The sequence below is a fragment of the Mirounga angustirostris genome, unplaced genomic scaffold, assembly GCF_029215605.1.
Source record: "Mirounga angustirostris isolate CCGP_5_RB_7025 unplaced genomic scaffold, mMirAng1.0.hap1 SCAF_16, whole genome shotgun sequence".
NCBI classification, from domain to species: domain Eukaryota; kingdom Metazoa; phylum Chordata; class Mammalia; order Carnivora; family Phocidae; genus Mirounga; species Mirounga angustirostris.
The window spans coordinates 1,593,546-1,612,682 of record NW_026991724.1 but is presented as its reverse complement, the minus strand read 5'-3'; the positions used below and the strand labels follow the sequence as shown (position 1 = coordinate 1,612,682).

General features: G+C 53.8%; 1 protein-coding gene across 12 annotated transcripts in view; it reads left to right on the top strand.

The window, feature by feature from the left end:
• Positions 1-19,137, top strand: part of BANP (BTG3 associated nuclear protein) — a 131,761-nt gene that overhangs the window by 80,747 nt on the left and 31,877 nt on the right. For 6 of the 12 annotated variants that reach the window (XR_010408190.1, XM_064581174.1, XM_064581181.1 and 3 more), the window contains 3 exons: positions 405-535; positions 2,072-2,143; positions 3,535-3,573. The exons of 2 other annotated variants lie outside the window; for them this stretch is intronic. Coding sequence is in view for 8 of the 10 variants with exons in the window: in XM_064581174.1 (XP_064437244.1) it covers positions 405-535; positions 2,072-2,143; positions 3,535-3,573 (242 nt within the window). In the remaining 2 variants the exon portion in view is untranslated. Of the gene's footprint in view, positions 1-404; positions 536-1,956; positions 2,144-3,534; positions 3,574-19,137 lie in introns of those variants that run through there. 4 more of the 12 variants (XR_010408191.1, XM_064581176.1, XM_064581173.1 and 1 more) reach the window with 2 other exon arrangements.

The following is a 19,137-nucleotide window of genomic DNA, read 5'->3' as shown; positions in this document are numbered from 1 at the left end:
TTTTCTTCCTCCCTAGTGAGTTTAATTATCCATGAACGAGTATTACTTACAGCTGGTGTAAAGCGGACTATTATCAGCTTTATTCCTGTTTTCATTTTTGCTGATAAATCCGGAGCCACTTCATTTAACAAATGGATGAGAATGCTCTGTATCTGAATTGTCAGTCCTTCAGGTCTTTCTGTCCACAGGTCCGAAATCTCCATTCCCTAGCGCTTAGAACTAATGATGCGTACCGAACGCGTGGCTCCTCCGTCCGGACTTGTCGACTAGAGTCTAGGAAGGGGCGGTTTCCTTCCCTCTCTTTGGGGATGTGGGGCAGGGGAGGGAGGGAACCCAGAGGCGGGCACGCGGCTGGTCTGGTCTGCCTCTGGCTGGTTGCTAAGGCCTTCTGTGCTTCCCCGCAGAGACCGTGATGAGCACACCGCCCCCCGCCAGTGAGATGCCACAGCCCCCACCACAGGCCCTGCACTACGCCCTGGCCAACGCCCAGCAGGTCCAGATCCACCAGATCGGAGAGGACGGACAGGTCCAAGTAGTATGTTCCCTTCTCGTTAGTCCGCCTCCATGAAGGCGGGGGCGGGGCGGGCTGGGGTAGGGGCACGGCCAGTGGGGGGGTCCCGCCCAGTGTCGCCTGCGTTTCCGGGGCCTGCCGTGGTTGCTTGGGGTCGGCGTGTCCTTCTGAAGTGGAAGTAGTCGGGTGCCAGCTTGCATTTCCAAACGCGGGCAGCTCCCGCAGGGCTGTGCCTGTCAGTGACCCCTCCTGGCTCCCCTGTCCGTGCCGCCCTGGGGGCCGCTGTCTGCCCTGAGGGTCAGGCCGTTCCGCCGTCCCTGCTTCTGCCTGTCCTCCTTCCTCTCGGGAGGCATTGTAGGTGCCCCGAAGCATGGGCACCCTCCCACCGAGGGAAGAAAAAGGAGTTTCCTTCTGGGATCAGTAGAGAGCGAGCGGCCTTGGATAGTGTGGGGCACCTTCTTTGGGTGATGCAGCGTGCACTAAGCGCGTTTAGGCTGTTAGCTCAGCAGTCCGCCTTGCATGGCCTGGCCCAGGTAGACATGCCTCCAGACCCTTCCCGGGCCCTCCGGCCGAGAGAGCGGGAGGGCAGGAGTGCCGCCAGGGAGATGCACGTGTTCCGCACGCCCCTGGGCCCCTGTGGGCGTCCTCGTCCCGCCCAGCCGCAGTCTCCCGCCAGTCTCGGGGCCCCGGTCTGACGTCGCACTCGGGGTGCTGCCTGGGAAAGGCCCGGCTCCCAGAAAGTTGCTGATGAGTGCTTTTTGAGGGCTTTTCTTATCTTCCAGAGGAGGGAAAGCTCTTACGAATGGTGAGTTCTCTGTGTAACTGACAGTCACAAAGGCAGTTACTCTTGTCTTAGTGGTAAGAAAGGCTTTGAAGGAAATCTGGGACAGGTCACTGTGACACGGGGTCTGCGCAGAGTAAAGCGAAAGCCGCAGCAAGTTTTGCCCGGTGTTGAGCCATGTTCACATTACGGCACTGGTCTGCCTTCCCCCACAGCCCTACGTGCATTTTAGCGGGGTTCTTGATTGGTGTCGAGCCACCTATTTAAGCGTTTTGTGTTTCTTTGACTTAAAACACACTGCCTGACCCACGTTCAGTGCAGACACCCACGTGCAGCCCCTCCCACCGATCACGCACGGCTGCGTGGCCTTCCAGCGCTCCCGGACCGCGAGGAGAACGCCTGCCGCTTCCTGGAGGTTTCTGTCCCTCCAAGTCGATAGCATGGTGAAAAAAAGTGTTTCCAATTTTCTGGGAAATTTCTGTTTCCCACATTATAAAATTTGCCTGTTTAGTAACATTTGAAGATTTAACAGATTTTTTCTAGGCCCCATTGTCTCTTTAGGAACTATTGCGAAGTGTTCTGTATGTGTTACAAACCAAGAGTTTGATTTCAAGAGGCTATTTAATAAGCTTACAGCAGCCACATGTTCTCTTGTACTATTCAGGATTTAGTTGTCTGGAACTGTCAGCGGGTAATCAAGAACAGTTCCAGAAAGCGTTTCTTGTTTGCTGTGGCTTTGATTTTCTTCTGATGCTTCTTGGTGTCTTCTCTTGCTGCGGATCCCACAGGGCCACCTCCACATTGCCCAGGTGCCGCAGGGGGAGCAGGTGCAGATCACTCAGGACAGCGAGGTGAGTTCCTCCGTGGCCCTGGGCTCCCTGCACTCTGCTCGCGGTCAGACGCCGTGGATGGCCAGGAGTCCCCTCGTGACCCGGGCGTCCAGCCGGGACCCCCTGACTCCTGTTTGCTCAGGGGGTCACTGTGTTGGGGGAAGGGACCGTGGGGAGAGGCCGCGGGACGTGCTGATAGGATGGAGATGCCTTCACCCGGCGGCCACAGGCTGCGCGCGTCCAGCCCTCGTCGGCAGGCCGCGTCCAAAGGGAAGAGGTTCTGAGGGGCCGGTGAGGATAAGCTGCTGAATGAGCGCTGGCCGGTCAAGTGAGGGGAGGGGCTCACGCGTGAGAACAGTCAGCTCGCGGGCGGGCGGGCGGGGGCGGAGGAAGCTCGTGGAGCGGGGGCAGCACTGGGTGGGGAAGGAGAGCCGACGGTGGGGTTGGAGGAGGTCGTGGGCGCGGTGTTCCTTTGAGGGGTGGGGAGGCTCCCTTTTAGGGGCGCAGAGAAGTGCGAGGCCCAGCCAGCGGTCCCCGACGTCCGTCAGGATCCTTCACTGCGCGGGGCGCATAATTTGCTGGTGACCTCCTGAAGGAAATTCAGTATAGATTTGCTTTCACTAAAAAATCACTTGAATATTTTCTGGATTTCGTGAATTTGCCTCGTTTTTCAGATTTCATAAGCGCGTCCCTCTTGTCTGTGTAATCCAGCATATGTTTCCATTAGGAATTGAATGCAATGAATTAGAAGAAATTGCTGATGCCATTAATGATTACTTTGCAATAAGTTACAATATGGGATTGGTCCTCTTAACACAGTAAAACTCTACCTTGTTCATTTAAAAATTAAATATTTTGTCAAAATGAAGGTATCTGCAAAGACAGTTTTAGCAGAGCCTACTAGACCTCTAAAATAATCGTTTTTCCTAAACAAATGAACATGCATTTCCAGCTGGCAAGACCCCGATGGGCCTGTGATCTGGTTGATTGTGTTGTGTCCTTTCTGCTTCATGGTTGGGACGCTGCGCACTGAGTGTGTAAGGCGTCCCCGTCAGGGCGCAGGGTGATGAGTACACGGGACCTCTCCGGGTGACTTTTGGTTCTTCTAATCGGTCTAAAGTTGTCTCAAAATTAAAGTTGGGGGGAAAATGACATTTTCATTTGGGGTCAGGGTTGGGGGGTGGGTACAATGTTTTCTTCGGTTTGTTTTTATAAGAAAAAATACTATCTGTGAACTCAGTGTTCATTTTGTTTTGGGTGTTTTATTGCTTCAAGGGCTTGAGTTTTTGTAGAACTGATATGAATGGCTTTGCTGGCCATTCACAGATGGCATGGGCTGCTCCTGCCTCTGTCTCATTGTGTCTGGAAGTTGTTCTGGTCCCTGATCTCTCCTTTTTTCACCCATTCTGCAGGGCAATCTGCAGATCCACCACGTGGGCCAGGACGGGCAGGTAAGTGCTCGCGTGCTCTCCCTTAATGCTTGCTTGCTGTGTGATCAGCAACCCTCGCACTGCCCCGGGGAGGAGCGGGCAGCAGGAGGGTGATGTGGCGTCAGCCTTGGGGACATGCCAGCGTTGCCCCTGCTGGCCCCCGACGTCCTGAAGGATGTGGACACGTGCACGGTGGGGCTCTGGGCTACGTTCGTTTCTTTGTGGGGTGTTACGTTGCCTTTTGCCTTGTAGATGAAACTCCACTATCTCTTTAGCATTGTTGTCTGTGCATTTACATGAGTGCCGTGGATGGTCATGTTTGTGCAGTAGCTACATATTAGGAGAAGGTGGGTTTTTTTTTTTTGTGGAGGTTACTGCAAAATGCCAGTCACCGGCATTTTTAAAAACTTCTGACAAAAAGCTTAGCTGAAACAGTCACTGAACACACTGGGTGTGAATTGTCTTTTCAAGGCCGGGTGCTCCAGCTGTGAGGGGTTCTAGGGAGGGGTCTGCTTCCTAAGAGCCAGTGAAATTGCTGGTGACTTTGAGGATTGACGTTTCCAGGCCCTTTCAAAGAGTTTCTGTCAAAGAGATGTTTATAATCTTTGAAAAATTATGGAAGAGTCTGGAGAGTCTTCCTTTCTTATACAACCTGACCTGTTGCCACAAACATAGAGCTCGTTTACTGTCAAGACAATAATACTTGTTATTCTGGAGCCCAGCCGTCTCCCCGCTTTGAAATGGCCGTGTGCGTCCCTGCGCCATCGGTGGGGGGCCTGGTGTCTGCCGTGTGTGGGGCGTGGAGACTGTGTGTCCCTGGTCTCAGAAATGAGAGGACAGTGGCACCCCGTGGGTGTTATCTGGAACCCTCCAAACGCCTTGGGAGAAGTGCAGCAGACCTCAGATTTAAATCACTTGTTTAGATTGGAGTTTCCGTTTTCAGTTTCATCTTGAAACATACAAATGAGGTTTTATTTATTTATTAAGATTTTATTTATTTGCGAGAGAGAGAATGAGAGACAGAGAGCATGAGAGGGAGGAAGGTCAGAGGGAGAAGCAGACTCCCCACCGAGCAGGGAGCCCGACGCGGGACTCGATCCCAGGATTCTGGGATCCTGACCTGAGTTGAAGGCAGACGCTTAACCCACTTAGCCACCCATGCGTCCCTATTTTTTATGTTTTAAAAAGATTTTATTTTTTTTAAAGATTTTTATTTATTTATTTATTTGAGAGAGAGAGAATGAGAGTGAGAAAGAGCACATGAGAGGGGAGGGTCAGAGGGAGAAGCAGACTCCCCGCCGAGCAGGGAGCCCGATGCGGGACTCGATCCCGGGACTCCAGGATCATGACCTGAGCCGAAGGCAGTCGCTCAACCGACTGAGCCACCCAGGCGCCCCACAAATGAGGTTTTATTCAGAGCCCTGAAGCACTGAAGAGCCAAAGCCACGCCGAGTTAACCAGCAGTCCTCAGTCGTGTCCTCCGAGCCCTGTCTTGGAGAGAAGGTCGTGGGGCCGGGCCCGTGGAGGTCAGTTCTCAGCAGGTCTTTGTTGCGTGTTTCTCTTGGTCGGGCACGAGCTGTCCCATCTAGGGTAGGAGAGGGCGGGTCATCGTCTGTAGTTGATCTCTGGTTTTGACCACTTAGTGGTTTGTGTTTATCCTCGTTCAAATGTCGCTGAACTTTCTAATTCATGGGAAAAGAAAGTATGTCATGTTGGATATTCTTGTCGTTTCTGTCTCTATTCCTGAGCGGAATTCCACTTGGGATTTTTGAAAGGTAAAACGACCAGGTGTTTATGTTTTGTTAGTGCTGTGTGTGACTGGAGACAGCGTGCCCCAAATCAGCCACGAGAGCAGGGAGCCCAGCTCTGTGGCCGAGACGGCAGCGCGGCTTTCCACCCCGGAGGGGCTCCTGGAGTGTGGGTCAGAGAATGATGCGGACCGGAGCGCTCTGCGCACGCTTAGCTGGTGCTGCGTCCCGCACGTTGGCTGCAGGCCGGGGCCTCTGCTGCCTGAGCAGCCGTGCTCGGCCCGGTGCTCGGCTCTGCCCTCGGCCTCTGTCCCGACTGCCGTCTCTGCTGCAGTTTCTTCATCCTCCGCTTTCTGAGCCTGTAAGCTCGTGCTGCCTTCCTAGCTCTGCCCCACGCTCGCTGTCCGTCCTGTGTGGGGGATGGAGCTTGACAACAGGCGGGGCGACGCCGATGGTGGCTGGAGGCATTTCCGTGTCTGCCACCTTTTGCTTTCCTGAAGGAGGCCCGGCTTTCTGACTTAAGTAAACCGTACGTGTTTATGTAAAGCTGCCTTTTTCTGGTCAAACTGTTTAGCTAATCCTTTCTTGTTTTCCCTGTGTGGAAATTCCTTGTTGTTTTATCACTTGGCTGACTCTTGTTCCTATTAAGTTACTCTGCTTGTGACAGCTTCATTTTTTAAGTTAACCGAAAATTTGCAAAACAGAATGATGTTTCGCAAGATACAGAAGACGCCGCTGAACGCGATGTCACCGATGGGCTGAGTGAGAAGCGCAGCCATGCTGGAGGCAGGGGCGCCGTGGTTCCTTCCCCTGCCCTCACATGCCCCCGCCCCCGGCTCCCTCGGTTCGCCCCGGCCTCCCTCCCCCGGCCTCGCACACCCACAGGAGGACGGTGCCAGGCGCTGCGGCCTCGCTCACACGGGGCCCCACAGTCTTACAGCCGCTCCCCAGCTTCTGCGCAGTGGGGCCTGGGGTCACTATGGTGTTTGATTTCCTGAAGACGACCCCACGAGGCTTGTTCTGGTTTTAGGGAGCAAAGGTACTGAATGGGGAGGACGCTAGTCAGAAGCCCGTGAAGAAACTCATGTGCTGCCCTTCTTTTGGGTTTACAGACCCACTGACTGATTAGCGTCATACTAAATCCTTCCCTGACAGGCTTCACCGTCACTGAGAATGATGATGCAGCAGTGCTCCAGACCCATGCAGAACAGCTCAGGGTCCCCTGACCCCGGGACCCGCCGCGGCCCTTCCCGCTTCTCCTGGCTCTGGTCCCGTGTGTCGCGGGTTTTCTCATGTTCTGCTGTTCTCGCTCGTGGGCATGACTTTCTCCGTCAGCGCCTGGTGTCTGTGAAAGCCCTGCGTCTTCGAGGCAGGGCGGCCGAGGGGCAGGAACCGCGTGCTTGTTCACCGCTGCTGCAGACTTTGTTTTCGGGAGAGGGAGAGCCGCTGTCTTGACGTGCTGTTGAGTTCCGTCCCGCCATGGAAGCGCTTCTGCACTGCGGCTCCCCCACGTGCTTCCCCTCCCTGGGCCGTGGCCCCTGCCGCTGGCCAGTCTGTTGTGGGGGCGAGTGAGCGTGGGCCTGGTGCAGCAGCGTCCATTGCTCCCCAGGTGTGGAAAGGAAAGATCAGGAGTGGGAGCCAGTGCGCAGCCCAGCAGAGAGCCCGGGGTTTAGTTGGAAGCCTCCTTTCAAGGGATGGTCCTGGTGGCACATTCACACATTGCCTGTTCTCTTCCTTCTGTTTCTGGCCACATGCATCTTCTTGCAGTGACCCCCTTCCTCCTCCTTCCTGATCTGTTTTGGGGGGAAGCTAGATGGTCAGATTTGTTAGGGTTGAAGTTCAAATGCAGTCATTAATTGTGGTCCTGGGCTCTGGGCGAGGGCACCTCCTGGGAGTGAGATGCGTGGGCCGGCGGGTCTGCGGCCCTGTTCCCGATGGTTCAGAGTCACTTTACTAAGCCCGGTGATGCCGTGCTGATTTCTCTGTCCACAGTCTGCGCGCAGGTGCTAGGGACACAGGCGATTTCTTCTACTGCCTCGTGCCGCGTCTTCTTTCTTACGCAGTGAGTATTTCAGGATTGATCATTTACTGCCGTGTGAATGCAGAGCCAACAAGCATGTAAAGAACATGGGAACTCGGAATGTGTAGCGGTGTTATCGTCTATGTGGTGACTTAAGGAATCTGGGCAGATGGGCTTTGTATAGTGAATGAGATCAGGAGCAGAGAAACCTGGAGTTCTCAGGAGAAGACTGAAGCTAATCCTGCGTGGTAGTGATGCATCGAGCACAGTGGATGCATAGACACATTGTGTATTAAAGGTGCTAGGCCTGGGAAGTGATTATTTAAGGGAGTTCAGCTTTCTGAGTTAGTGGTTGGTATAAGAGAATTTTCTTTCTTTCTTTTTTAGAGCGAGAGCGCGGGGGCAGGGGTGAGAGGAGAGAAAGAATCTCAAGCAGGCTCCACACCCAGCACAGAGCCTGACATGGGGCTCGATCTCAGGACTCTGAGATCATGACCTAAGCCGAAATCAGGAGTCAGATGCTTCACTCACGGAGCCCGCCACGTGCCCCAGTATAATAGAATTTTTAATTCAGTATGGATTTCAGAAGATTCTGAAAAATGAAAACAAAAAGGTCTCAAATGTTAAGAGCCATGGGGATTGCAAGTTGCAGTGAGGTGGGTTAAATGGTTTTGAGATGGATTTTAAATGAGAAATGATGAGGTCATGGGAACTTCTATGTGCAGTAACATGGCACTTATGGGCAGGCCAGGGGGCTACCTTGGGGAGGGTGGGCAGACTGGAGAGCCGCCGCGGGGAGCCCCCTAGCTGCAGTCGCTCTGCTTACCAGCTGGGCTTCGGCTCCAAGTCGTGCTTGCTTCTCAGGCTGTCCTCGCTCACTGCGGCCGGTGGACGGTGGGCCACCCTGGCCCCTGGACGGGCCCCCACTAAAGGTCTGGTTACGCTGCCTGGCAGACGCCAGGCTGCCCTTCAGGTGACGGGTCTGTGCTGTGTGGCTGGACTGCATCAGGGTCCAGTGTGTGAAAGTAGGTGGGGTTAGGACGCTCGCACCCCCTCGCGCAGGTGCACATACACACGCGGTCGGAGCAGGTCCACAGGAGGATAGTTAACCTCACTGCTGGCTAGTTCTCTAACACTTTTTACTCTGTTCTGTTTTCTTCTTTTTTAGTCTCTTTTGGGTACTAGTTGTGACACATTAAATCGATTTCATGGCCCACAGTTTGAAAAGTACTGAAATAGGTGACCAGTGGTGTCTCTTTATTTTCTTAGGATCCTGTAGCTCTAAGATGTTGTAATTAAGTAGTTTTAAAGCATTTACAACTATGTGGAGTTTACACTGTGAACATTAATACATATTTCCTTTCATATTTTGGTAAATCAAAAGATAATCAGATAAATCAGTAGCATAGAATGCTTCTTTTAGAAAAAGTCACAGTTGAGGGCACCTGGGTGGCTCAGTTGGTTAAGCGACTGCCTTCGGCTCAGGTCATGATCCTGGAGTCCCGGGATCGAGTCCCGCATCGGGCTCCCTGCTCAGCGAGGAGCCTGTTTCTCCCTCTGAGCCCCCCCCCCCCGTCTCATGTACTCTGTCTCTCTCTCTCTCTCATTCTCGCTCTCTCAAATAAATAATCTTTAAAAAAAAAAAAGTCACAGTCGAGCTTAAGAAAATGATTATGAACACCTTAATTCAAAACTCTTTTTCAGCGTACTTCTGAAGGCATTTAATCTAGATCGGGGAAGTCGGGTTACTTGTGTTACTTGAGTATCAGAATCAATCTTCCCTGAGAACTCTGGAGTCAGGCTCTGCGTTAAAAACCTTGTCGTCCCTGTTCCTGGTATTTCTCGTCGTCTTGTTGCTCATGTGGCAGGTGCTGTGGCCTAAAGGTCACTTGGTGCTCCTAGGGAGGGGCGGAACTTGGTGTTGTCTACCAAGTTTCTGGACCACTGAGTTCCTGTGCGCCTGTATGTCCCGCCATGGGGCGTGCAGTTTGCAGCGAGGCGAATGAGATGCCCCTGCAGGGGAAGCAGGGGGGGCCCGGGAGAGGAGCAGCCCTGTCCTGGAGGGCCAGTTGCAGCCGGTCTTTGCTGTAAGGCTCTGCTGGGAGCAGCTGTGGGGTCAGGCCAGCCTCTGCCAGCCAGGGGGGCCTTTCTCGCTGGGCTCCCGCAGCTCCTTTTGGATGTAATGTGCCTGAATCTCCCACGAGCTCCCTGTCAGAGAAAACTAGTGGTTGTAGGGCACCCCTTCCCCCCAAGTCAGCCATGTGCCGCTAGGCACCCCAGCTCAGGATGGGCAGGGAGAGCAGAGGGCAGGCTGAGCTGGAGGTGCGGCACCCCATGGGCTCACCCCCCTGGTCTCCCCGGTGTGTCGCTGTGTGCAGCCTCCCAAGAGACTGATTTTGGCGCGGCGGGGAGGGCCTGGCTTTGGAGTGGAGCACTGCCGGGTGGGGCAGGGGGCGCCGGGAGGGTTGCAGCCCGGGCCCAAGCCTCGGGCTGCCGCTCCGTCAGCGGGTTGCGTTGGGGAAGTGACTGCACTTCCTTGGCCTCATTGCCAGGGTGGGAACGGCAGGAGCACCTGCTTCGGGAGAGCCGCGTCCTCACCAGGAGCAGTCGGCCCAGTGCTCGGCGCCGGTGCCTGCGTGGCCTGTGACGGTGCTTGTTGTCCCCACGGCTGGGAGAGTGGGCGCGTTTGCCAAACCCGACCCTGGCCCCACAGGCATGGTGTCGGAGTGCTGGGTCGGGGCTGAGCAAGGAAGCGTGGACCCTCCGTACCTAGGACACAGTGCGTCTTCTGTGTCCCGAGCTCCCTGCCTGCAGGCCCGGGAAGATCTTCCTGTGGGGTCTGGCAGAGGACGGCCTTCAGTTTTACTGTGTGTGCCTGTGTATGTGCGAGACTCAGGCATCACTGGGAAAGCTTTTACTTAAAGCATTAATTAATTAGGATAGATGCCATTTCTCGTTAAAATTAACACCACGAATGAACCTTTTAAAGAAGGGAGGTCATCTGAGCCTAATCAATGTAGAGGAAGCTAGCTTTAGAAATTCAGCTTTTAAAAATGACTTAGTGGGCACCTGGGTGGCTCAGTTGGTTGGGCGACTGCCTTCGGCTCAGGTCATGATCCCAGGGTCCTGGGATCGAGCCCCGCATCGGGCTCCCTGCTCGGCGGGAGGCCTGCTTCTCCCTCTCCCACTCACCCTGCTTGTGTTCCTGCTCTCGCTGTCTCTGTCTCTGTCAAATAAATAAATAAAATCTTAAAAAAAAAAAATGACTTATTGTTTTGTTAGAGAAGTGCTGGACACACACACGTTTCAGTCATCTCAGGGAGCTGTTAACACAGCGGGGGCTGGAAGGCCCGAGGCGTCGTGTGCATGTTCCTGGGCATCCCAGCTCGGGCACAGACGCCAGTCACTGAGGCCACGGCGTGAAGTCTGGCTGGGGCTGAACTCCGCGCTTGCTCAGCCTTGCCCCTTCATACACGGGAGAGGCTCATAAAGTTGTGTAGACGTTTTAACCTTGACCAGACATTTTCAAAAAAACGTGTTTGATGAATAATACAGGATTAGAGTTTGGCCCAGTTGTGTGCATTAATTAGGAATGATGCAGTTGAAAGCGCTTTGGGAGTAACTCTTAAATCTCGGTAGACTGCGCCTTGTGTTTCTGTAACGCAATGTCTGTTCTTTCACCGAAACTTCTCCTGGTACAGGCCCTACGTTCTGGCCTCTGCCGTCCCAGAGCTGCTTGTGTTTCACCGTCTAGCAGCCTCTTTGCCTTCAGGGCTGTGTCAGCCTGACAGTTCTGTGGCCCATGAGCCACCTGAGGCTGGCTGTTCCGTGGGGCCGAGGGACGATGTGCGGGCTCTGGATTCGGGAGAGAAGATGCTGTTCTGACGCTGGCTTTCGACGGCAGCGCCCTTCCCGTGAGCAGGTGTGCGGGCGGCAGAGGGGCCCAGGTTTCCTGACTTGGAGGTGGGCGTCCCGAGGTGCTTTGTGGATGTGGACTTCACACTCTTCTTTGGGAAGACAGGATCATTGGAACAAGAGGTCCTACTTTTAAGATTTGAATGTGAGTCTCAAAAGGGGGGCCTGCCACACTCAGTCCCCACAAAGTACACTAGGTCAGGACTCAGCCTTGGACTCCAGGGACCCTAGCCTCCTTGGGGGAACTCACGGGCAGTTTGCCCGAAGTGCTTTCTCAGGTAGGAAGGGCAGGAATAGGCTGCATTCCTCTCAGAGGAGGGGTGGGGCTGCTCTGTCCTATGCGGCCCTCCTGCCACTCACCTGTGGGCCAGGTAGACCTGGCGCTGTGCATCATGGAGTCTGGTAAAGGGAAGCCCGGGGCACCTCTGTGCTCTCTGAACCCTTGTTAGAGCCCAGAGATAAGCACCCTGTGGTGTGAGTCAGAGTCCGGCCCTCGTGAGACGCCCGAGCACGTGCGTGTTGCGCTCTGGGCCGATACCCCAAGTGGGGACAGTGATGGTGCATTCCAGCCCCTCCCAGGCTCCCGGCTTCCCGGAGACGTGCCCTCAGGTCAGTGTTATGTCCCCAGAGGACTTCTGCTTCGGTCAGAGCCGTCAGGCCCCGGTGCCCGGATGCTGGTGCGCTTCTTGGACGGACTGCCACTGTGTGGTGCCTTCATGGTCATCCGCTCACGTGTCGGGCTGAGCCATGCCTGCTCTGTATGCGGCTACGACTCTGTACGGTAGTGACATGATTTTAAGGCTACTGTCTAGATTTGACCCCAGTCCGCAGTGTCCCCAGGTGCTGGCAGAAGCAAACACTGGACTCAAGGGGCTGACCCTTAGGACGGCGGGGAGAGCTGTGGGCGAGCTCAGTAATCATGGCCCCAGCCTCTCAGAAATCACATGCAACACCAGTTGACCGAATTTGTTTACAATTTGAGTGGTGAATTTTGAATAAAAACCTTGGCAAGTCTTTGTAGGGACTATGTGGACACTCAGGGTTTAGATAGCAAGGGGCACGGTATGGTACGTGCTTTGGTTCTGATTAATTTTATGGGACGAAGGCTTGCCAGCTCACAATAATTTTTCACATTTATCTAATCAGTTGGAAGAACAACTACATAATTAGCCTCAGTTTAAGAGATGGTGATGCAGTCATAGAATTAAACGTGAAGGTACAGACTTCACGCAGAGAGGTTCAGTGTGAGTAGTGGGGGAAAGAAGTGGCCAGAGAGGAAGGATGTTTATTCTGAATATATTCCGTCAGATTGGCTTCCACAAAACCAGGTGTGATGTGCAAGTGTAAGGTATTAGATTTGCATCCTTGTGACGTGCGGGGCCGACGGTGGTGTGACGCCCACGGCGGGCCCTGCTCGGTAGCAGGGGCTGCTGGGGTCCGCAGGGAGACGGGCCCGGTTTGGCACCACCGTGGAAGCAAGGGGGCTCTGAGGTCACGCGCTCGAGACACGGAGCTCCCAGTCATGAGACTTCACTTCAAGACCAGACGTCTCCTGTAACTCATTACGTGGCTAAAACGAAAATGCTTTATTTGTTTCCTCTTCTTTCTCTAAAGATAGTTGTTTTCTGGGGGGTTTAGATTGCATAAGGCCTAGGAAGTGTGTTGTTTTAATTAGAGCATTCTGTAATGCTGCTCAGCCCAAGAACGCTGCGTAGGAGAGAACGGGGTCTTTGCAGCAACGCGGTGCAGTCCCGTTAACAAGAATGCAAATCTTGTCTAGTGGGTTTGTGCAGATATTTAAGGCATGAGCAACAGGGATAAAGGCAGTTAAATATAGGCATTTAGTGTACCTACTGCTCTTGAGACATCCACTCCTTGAGGGTCGCTTGAGCATTTGAGTGACCAGGGGAACTGGTCTGTAAGTGGGAGTGATGGTTGGGCAGGAAGGGACTGGATCCCTAAAAACTGCCGACATTAATTGGTGTTGGCAGTCCAGGAGAGTCTGGTTCTCATTCTGCCTGAATTAGAACCAGTCACTAGTGAGTCGTGGTTCAGCTGTATGGAAGTACAAATAAGCAGAAATCCACAAGTTTGGGTAAGAGCGTGTGTGTGTCTGTTGTACTTTGAACTATTTGGCGCTAAGTTGCAGGCGCCGAAAACCTTACGGTAGAGCTGTAGGTAGGGGGACGGGGACGCTGGTAGAGGTAGGCAGGGGGACACTTCTTTGTGTGAGGAGTTGAAGCGTCACTCTTGCTTTGCCACACGCCACCCCAAAACTTAGGGCTGATGACCACCACTGGTCATTATCTCTCATGACTCTGTGGTTTTATTGGGTGCGGCGGGTGGGGGTTCGGCACTAAGTGGCCTCACTGGGGTCATCTGGAGTCCGAGCAGGCTGCCCTGTTGGGGGGCTGCTCCCGGGCTGGAGCTGGACTGGCCCGTGGCCGGGGGCTCAGTGAGGCTGTCCACCCAGGCCCTTTGGTCCTCCTCTGTGCAGGGTCCCCTTGTGGCCCCGGGCCTCACAGCACGGTGGCAGGGCTCCAAGATGGGAAGTAAGCAGCGTTTGAGAACCGAGGCTGTAGGCCTGCCAACTCCTGTGATGACCCTGCTTTCTCTGACGGCTGGTGCGGAATGTCTGTGCCGCAGTCCGGAGCTGGCGAGGAGGAGGTAGAGGATGTCTGCACGGAGGGTCACAGCATCCCGTGGCATCCACTCTACGCCCGGTGTGGCTGGACTGTGAGCTCCTTCAAGGCAGGGTCCGCGCTGTGTACACGGAGGGGCTCTGCCCACACGCACCGCGGGCCTTCAGGGAGCGTGGGATGCAGGGACCTTGGTCACTCTAAGGCGGGGGCAGCACTGCGTGGAGAGCGCCTGAGTGTTTTTATGGAGACGCTGGCTGACTGCGTGACCCACACAACACGCTGCAAGCCCCAGCAGTGACCCTCCCTGTTGGGCCAGGTGGGCTGGGGGTGGGTCTGTCAACACCAGGGTCCTGACCTCAGGCAGAGGGCAGCCCACCCATGTGGCACAAATCCACGTTGAGAAACTCCAAGCGATTTGTGAACGGTGTGCTTTGTTGGGACGGCTTGGCTGATGATGAAAGTCGGATGCATTTTTGTAATTATACATCGTGAAATAATTACTGAACTGCTGGAAGACCTAAATATTTCTTTTCTGCATTTAGAAAGTCTAGATTTTTAAAATTCACATTTATACCATTTCTGAGATATCTTTTCATTCCATTCATGTCAGTTCTTTGGGAGTTTAAGAAAACAAAGCAAAGACCTAAACATGTATTCATGGGACTAGAAATAATGCTCCAGAAGTAGTCTGTTTTTGGGTAGTTGGCCGCTGCCACTGGCTGACCGCCAGTCCCCCTTGGAGTACGATGGCCACGGCTCCCCTCTGCTCACGGGGCTCTTCAGCACCCAAGGACGGGCACCTAGTTTCTTACAGTTATTACCATGCTGTTGTTAAAGATCAAGACACAACCAAGAACGAGAAGTTAGGGGTCGCTTTAACCTTGAACATCATGTAGCAGGGTTCCCATCGTGCAGAGATTACCTAATTTTTGAGAGCTGACTGTGCCTTGCCCTCCAAAGCACCATGAGGAGCTGGCCTTCTGCCTGCAGGGCTCGGGCCCCCCCACCTGGAGCTGGACCCGTGCTTCCTCCTAGATCGTAACCACTCCTGTGGCATTCCTGGGGAGGAGATGGGAGAAGTTCAGGAACGAGGGGAGTGTTGGTATCTGTACATGTGGGGATAGGAGCCAGTAGCTTTTCCTGGGCTGTGCTGGGAGGTAAAGCCGGGATGGATCCCGTGACTCCGGGAGCCACACACGGACTCCGGCTCTCTAGATCACCCTCTCCACCACCGCTGTACTACCCCGGGATCGAGAGGGGTTTGACTGTCTTGAGCTGTGTTCTCCTCTGTCCCCTCGGCTCAGCGGCTTCTTTCTGGTGCCCCTGAAACGGCAGCCGCAAGGCTCCCCTGGTTTCTGTCGGGGGCAGGGGGACTTATGGAAGCTCTGAGGGAAGGAAGGGGCAATCGTGGGAGCCGTTTCCAGTTACGGTGTGCATTCGGTGGGCGCAGGTGCACTGGGCTGCTTCCTGACCCCGGCTGTGTGCGCGGCATAGGACTTGGATCCAGCGGATTCAGATTTAGGAAGGTAAAACACTGACTTTGTACCAAACTCTGTTGCTAGGCAGTCTCCTATCTACTGAAACATTCAAATCTGAGTCCGTTATTTCTCTGTGTGGGAGACTTTTGGCCACGTGGGAAATCTTTGAAGACTTGGGCTTTAGTTATGATGCTTAGAGCATGAATCACAGGATGGTTTAGTGCTGTTTCCACGAGACGTGTGTCGTGATACTCTTGTTTTTAGTAGCCGTAGCTGATGTTCTGAGATGTGCGTGAGAAGAGTTTACGTGGGTCTGTCAGCTAAACATCATCCGTTCGCGTGAGCCCCTGGAGAGTTGTGTGTGTTCTGGTAAGCCCGCCTCTGTCATGACGGACGCACCGGGCACACAGGTCATTTGTGTTAAACAGAGTTGGCGACACAGCAGGAAATCCAGGCTGCTCTCATTGTGTGTTTGTGAGGTGACTTTACCGAGATCCAGCTAACAAGAGCCTGGCGTTCTCTAAACTCTTAAACCTCTCCTGACTTCTTTGGCATTTGTCTTTCTCCTTATACTGGAAAATAAATTTCAGTAGCTTTCAGATTTTTTTCTGTGAAGTGGGGCCTTCTAAACCCAGCTGGGGAAGAGATTAGAAGAGAGAAGTATCCGACATTCTATGTGCACAACTTTTTTTGGAGTGGGTGAGAAGGAAGAGGGCGTACGTGTGGAGAGTGTGGTGTGTGTGCGTCGGGGGCCTTTATCTGTGGCGGTAAAAGGGGTTGTGTTCCTGGGCAGCCACAGGCCACTGTGGATGGTTTGCCTTAGAACAGCAGACAGGACAGTCTCCGCCTCACTGTGTCGCTTCACTTCTAATAAAAACGTTCCGTTCAGAAAATACGGTTCTGTGTTGCGTGCCAAACACAAACAGAAATCTTGGAGGACCTACGTAGTTCAGGGAATTAATCCCTTATGGAAGAGCCTTCCCTAACTAGAGACGATGGAAAATAGAATTTCAGCCATAAAGGCCAGAGCAGAATGGGCTTGGTGTTAATGAGTTCCAAAAACATCCTAGAAAAGTCACAAAAACCGGTGTGCATCTCCTGTCGCCGGACTGAGTTAGCCTGGCCGCCTCGTCAGCCCCAAGCTAGCACCGTGCTGCGGGTCCGTGAGCCTGTGTGGGGCGGCTGGCCTGGACGGGACCGAGGGGGCCGCTGTGCTCCCTGCCGCTGGCCCCGGTTCTTCTGGAAGCGCTTTGGTCCCCAGCAGAAGCTTGTTGTATGAAGCCACACGGGCTGGTGCTGGTGGGCACGGAACGCCCAGGGACGTGTTCCGGAGCGTCTGCGTCTCTGAGCTTGCCGACAGCAAGTTGGTGCTGCCGGCGTTACGGTAGGCCTGTCGTGTTTCCCTGTGGTGGCCACGGACCGGGCTGTTCCATGCCGGGCACTGGTTTGGGCCGGGGGCCAGGATGTTACGACTTGTTCTCGAGAGAAGTGGCATGAACTGGTGACGCACACGTATGTTTCCAGAATTTTGCGGAGCTGAAATGGTGTCGTCTTTGACAGGGCTCCCGGGTGGTCGAGGCTGAAGGAGCTTTGTGGTGCCCCAAAGGTGCTCCCCACTGTCTGGACACACTGTGGGCTGGTCGTGAGCCCCTTTGGGCGGATCTCACGTCCGAGTCTCCTGACTGCATACAGTCAAGGGGAGGGGTCTTCAGATCTAGGGCAAGCCTTGAAATCGTTTTCAAGTATGTTGTAAAAGGTTGAATCGTTTCTAATACCATTAGGTCCACAAATTTTATTCATTTCTGTTCCTTACAGAAGCCAGTGTAGGATCACATTATGATGATGATGAATGAATACAGTAATAATTATTGCAAATTAGCTCCTAGTTGTAAGAGACACAAGTGCAAGCCATTTTGAAAACATTCTTCCGTTTTTAAGGCATTTAGAAATGGAGCCATATATTCGCTGATAACTTTAATCATGAGTAACTGCCTGGAAATATACTGAAAACTTACAGCTCAGTAAGCTGAAAAGCTGTGACTTCTGAGTAATTCCTTTTTGGTGGGATCCAAGTTGAAATTTGTCTGTGTCAGGGAGGTGTGGTGATTTCCTTGGGCTGCTCTGTCGCGATCTTTTTTTTTTTTTTTTTTAAGATTTTATTTATTTATTTGACAGAGAGAGACAGCGAGAGAGGGAACACAAGCAGGGGGAGTGGGAGAGGGAGAAGCAGGCCTCCCGCGGAGCAGGGAGCCCGATGCGGGGCTCGATCCCAGGACCCTGGGACCATGACCTGAGCCGAAGGCAGACGCTTAACGACTGAGCCACCCAGGCGCCTCTGTTTAATTTTTTGAGGATCTCTAAAAGAGTTTTCCACAGCAATGGCACCATTTTATATTTCCACCAACCCAGACCTGGTTTTATTCTATTGTATTCTTTCTTCTTTATTTTTTTGTAAAGATTTTTTTAATTTATTTGACAGAGAGAGACAGCGAGAGAGGGAACACAAGCAGGGGGAGTGGGGGAGGGAGAAGCAGTCTTCCTGCTGAGCAGGGACCCCGATGTGGGGCTCGATCCCAGGACCCTGGGACCATGACCTGAGCTGAAGGCAGATGCTCAACAACTGAGCCACCCAGGCGCCCCATGTCGTGATCTTTTAACTGTGTCTGCGTCTCTGGCAAGCAGGCCTGCGGCGTCGTGGGCGCAGACGTCCCCGAGACCGGGTGGGCAGCCAGAGCCCGTGGCCCATATGCCAATGTGTCGGGCGGTTGGGCTGAGGAGGCAGAACGGCTAAGGAGCGTGTAAAGGGTTCTTGACACCCGAGAATTCTCTTCCAGGAGCCATCCCAGTAGGTGGTGTCTGCTGCCCCAGGAGCGGGATTTCGGAATTTCTAGCTTGTGGAGAATTTCTAGCTTGTCATCGCACAGAGGTTTCACTACTTCCTTGTCAAAGGGGTGGGGGGTTACGAAAGAGGGACACCTGTTAGGACATTTCATCCCTATTCTGATCACACCCAGCACTTCTCTGTGCAGACTCAGGCACTCTGACGGGCCCCCTTTGCCTAAAACCCCAGTCTGTTCCCCTGCCCTCCCCGTGGACTCTGGGCTTACCCTGCAAAGGGGACGGTAGCCAGGGGCTCGGGGCCGAGAGGGCTGCCGTCGGGCTGTGTGGGTCTTCAGGGCCTGGAGGCCTTGGAAACACATGGTCGTGCCTCGGGATGCAGAGCAGGGAGGAAGCAGGGCCACTAGGACCCACCCGCTGGCCAATGAGGTGGTGAGAGGCGCGCCGTGTGCCGAGTCCTGATGGATAAGATGCAGGAAGGAGCCCAAGTGAAGTACATGGAGCCCTTGAGCCATCACGGGACAGAATTACCGCAGAAAACAAGTTCTCAAGCACAGTGCGACTTCCACTTTTTTTACCTGCTTCAGGGGTGCACCACCGAGTATTCAGTTCATTTGTGATCTCATGAGGAATCTTTAGAAATCCTAGGTCCATTCTGACCGGGAAGCCTGGTTAACAAAGTAAGCTGCTGTTTAATGGTGTGGTGAGTGACTTAGAGCATCCTGCGTGGTTTAACTCACCTGCTGATCTTGGAACCTGAAGGACAGTGGGAATGAAGGTCCCTCTCCCACGTCGGGAGCCTGTGATGGTACGGTTTTCCCACCGACAGAGGGCACGGCAGACGGGACCCCACAGTGCTGTGTCTGCGTGTGCACCTCCGGGAATGAAGCTCCGTTCTGGACCCTGTAAGGGTTGAAGTCTAGAAATTTGCGACAGTCCGTAGC